Source organism: Coffea eugenioides, chromosome 9 (assembly GCF_003713205.1).
Source record: "Coffea eugenioides isolate CCC68of chromosome 9, Ceug_1.0, whole genome shotgun sequence".
Lineage (NCBI taxonomy): Eukaryota > Viridiplantae > Streptophyta > Magnoliopsida > Gentianales > Rubiaceae > Coffea > Coffea eugenioides.
In genome coordinates, this window is record NC_040043.1 from 5,543,880 (window position 1) to 5,546,114 (window position 2,235).

At 38.0% G+C, this 2,235-nt stretch overlaps 1 protein-coding gene across 1 annotated transcript; it reads left to right on the top strand.

Annotated features, from left to right (window-relative positions):
- Positions 1 to 852: 852 nt before the first annotated feature.
- On the top strand, positions 853 to 1,610 carry LOC113782849 (protein METHYLENE BLUE SENSITIVITY 1-like). Its single transcript, XM_027328782.1, has one exon. The coding sequence runs from the start codon at positions 986 to 988 to the stop codon at positions 1,310 to 1,312; it is 327 nt and encodes a 108-aa protein (XP_027184583.1). The 5' UTR covers positions 853 to 985; the 3' UTR covers positions 1,313 to 1,610.
- The last annotated feature ends 625 nt before the right edge of the window (positions 1,611 to 2,235 follow it).

Below are 2,235 nucleotides of genomic sequence, written 5' to 3' on the forward strand. Positions count from 1 at the left end.
AAGTAAAGGGAAGAGAGTAGAAAGATAAAAACCCAGAACCTCGTCAATTAATTTGTTAAATTGATTTTTATTGTAGATATACATGAGTCCAAACGATCACTCAGAATTGTCACACACACACAGGTATTTATTTTATTGTTATCTCAAATCCAATATTAAAGCAACAAAAGTATTTAGAAACAAAACTAAAAAAATTATGCCATCAATTCCATATTACATTCCAAAAGAAAAAGAAAAAGAAAAATTACTCATGACAAAAATTTTCAAGAAATGTACTACTACTAATTGTAATCTTTTTTTCTTTAGAAAAAATGAAATTCCCAAATATTCTAACTCGATCTCGATAAGTCTCGCTTTGATTCAAATCCATGCGAGTTCAAGCTCGAGTTCTACGAGTAATGTATCGAACTCCAGTAATACTACTCGCTCGGGCTCGAACTCGAGCGTCTTTTCTGAAAGTCAAGTCGAGCTAGAGTATGATGATACCCGAGCTAAACTCGACTCGATTATATTTCCCTTGCATAATTACATTTGAATTCTTTTCCCATGCAACTTTAATTGTCCAGAACACTGTTAGTATACTACTCGAAACCTCTTTACCCTATTCCTCATTGGGCACCTATTAAACAAACTTAACACGATATTAGTACCAATAATTACACATTTACACGGGAAGAATTAATACTGGCGTCGCCATAAATACTGATTAAAGCACATTCAACTATTACTGATAATAATAAAAAAAAAACTAGTACTAATAATACAACTTTATTACTAGTATATAAAAATTGGATATTTAATCTGCTTTAAAATAGTACTCCACTAGTTTATTAATTATTAGTAGTAGTATCATATAATCTAGGGTTCTTCCGTCCTGTCGGATTCCATTATTATTTCTCCCCAATTCCACCAGCCACCCAAAAACGCACTCTTTTCTCTCACACGCCAAAAGCCAAAGGCTCAGCCAAATTTCCGCCAATCAATCATGACGGGGAAAGCCAAGCCAAAGAAGCACACGGCCAAGGAAATAGCGTTGAAGATCGATGCAGCAACCACCAACAGGGGCGGAGGGAAGGCTGGTCAGGCCGACAGGTCCGGCGTGGAAAAGGGCGGGCACGCCAAGCTCGAATGCCCTCACTGTAAGATCACAGCTCCCGATCTCAAGTCTATGCAGATTCACCACGATGCCCGGCATCCCAAGATCCCTTTTGATGAAGCTAAGCTCAATAATCTTCACGCTAGCAATTCTGGTGCTGCTGCTCCTGAGCCTAACAAGCCTAAACCCGGCGTCCGCGGCAGCTTCAAGAAGTGAACTTTGATCGCATCATCAGCAGCAGCAGCAGCAGCTTGATCATCGAGGAGTCTGGTTATGGCGGTAGTAATACTACTACTACTGGCAGTAGTTATGTTTGTGATGACATCAATATGAATAATGATTTTAGTGTTATGATGATGATATTTTTCCAATCAGTTGTTGTTTTTAATGGCGTTTCTTGTTGGTGTAGCGTTGTTGTTATGATGATGATGATGATGGATATCAATGGTAATCAATATGTGCCATGTAATTATTGACGATTATTTTACTGCTGCCTCTATTGTGTGTTTGCTGACTTGCTTGGTCTTAATTTAGTTTTGCCTCATTATGTTATATAAGGACGTTGATTTTGTCCAAATTCATCATTCAGAATTGTGTCTTAGTGTGGTGTCGTACAAGTCTAAGGATCATAATTTTGGGCAAAGTGTCAACATTGTTGTGTTCTAGGGTAAAGTCAAAGTCTTAATGTGGAAGGTTTCTGCTTTCTAGTAGTGTGTTGATGAATTTGGGTGGTTGTGAAGCTTTCTCCATTTTTCTGTCTTTGAATAAGTTGTGTTGCCAGGGATGCTAGTATCCCAAGTAATACTGATGTAATTGGCCACTGTTAGTTCTGTGATTGTGTTCTTTGGGAAAGGGCAGAGGAGGAGGAGGGGCCTTGTTAGTCTATGATGGTTATGAACCTAGAAATGGCACATTCTGTCTTAGTTTTTAGGTTGTCTGTTAGATGGGATGCATGTGTCAGACTCATGGTTATTTGTGCATCTTGACATTTTATGCTTATCTTGCTGTGAGTTGTAGATCCTTGTAAAGCTTTTCATGGTATGTATATGACATGTCAGTATCTAATTTCATAGGTCAATGCTTCTCCATCTATCCTTTCTTGAGATTTCTAATTTGAAGTAGTAATCTGTCTCTGTTGT

What these genes read in the sequence shown, in the direction of transcription:
- LOC113782849 (XM_027328782.1), top strand. Translation starts at nt 986, where the DNA reads ATGACGGGGAAAGCCAAGCCAAAGAAGCACACGGCCAAGGAAATAGCG.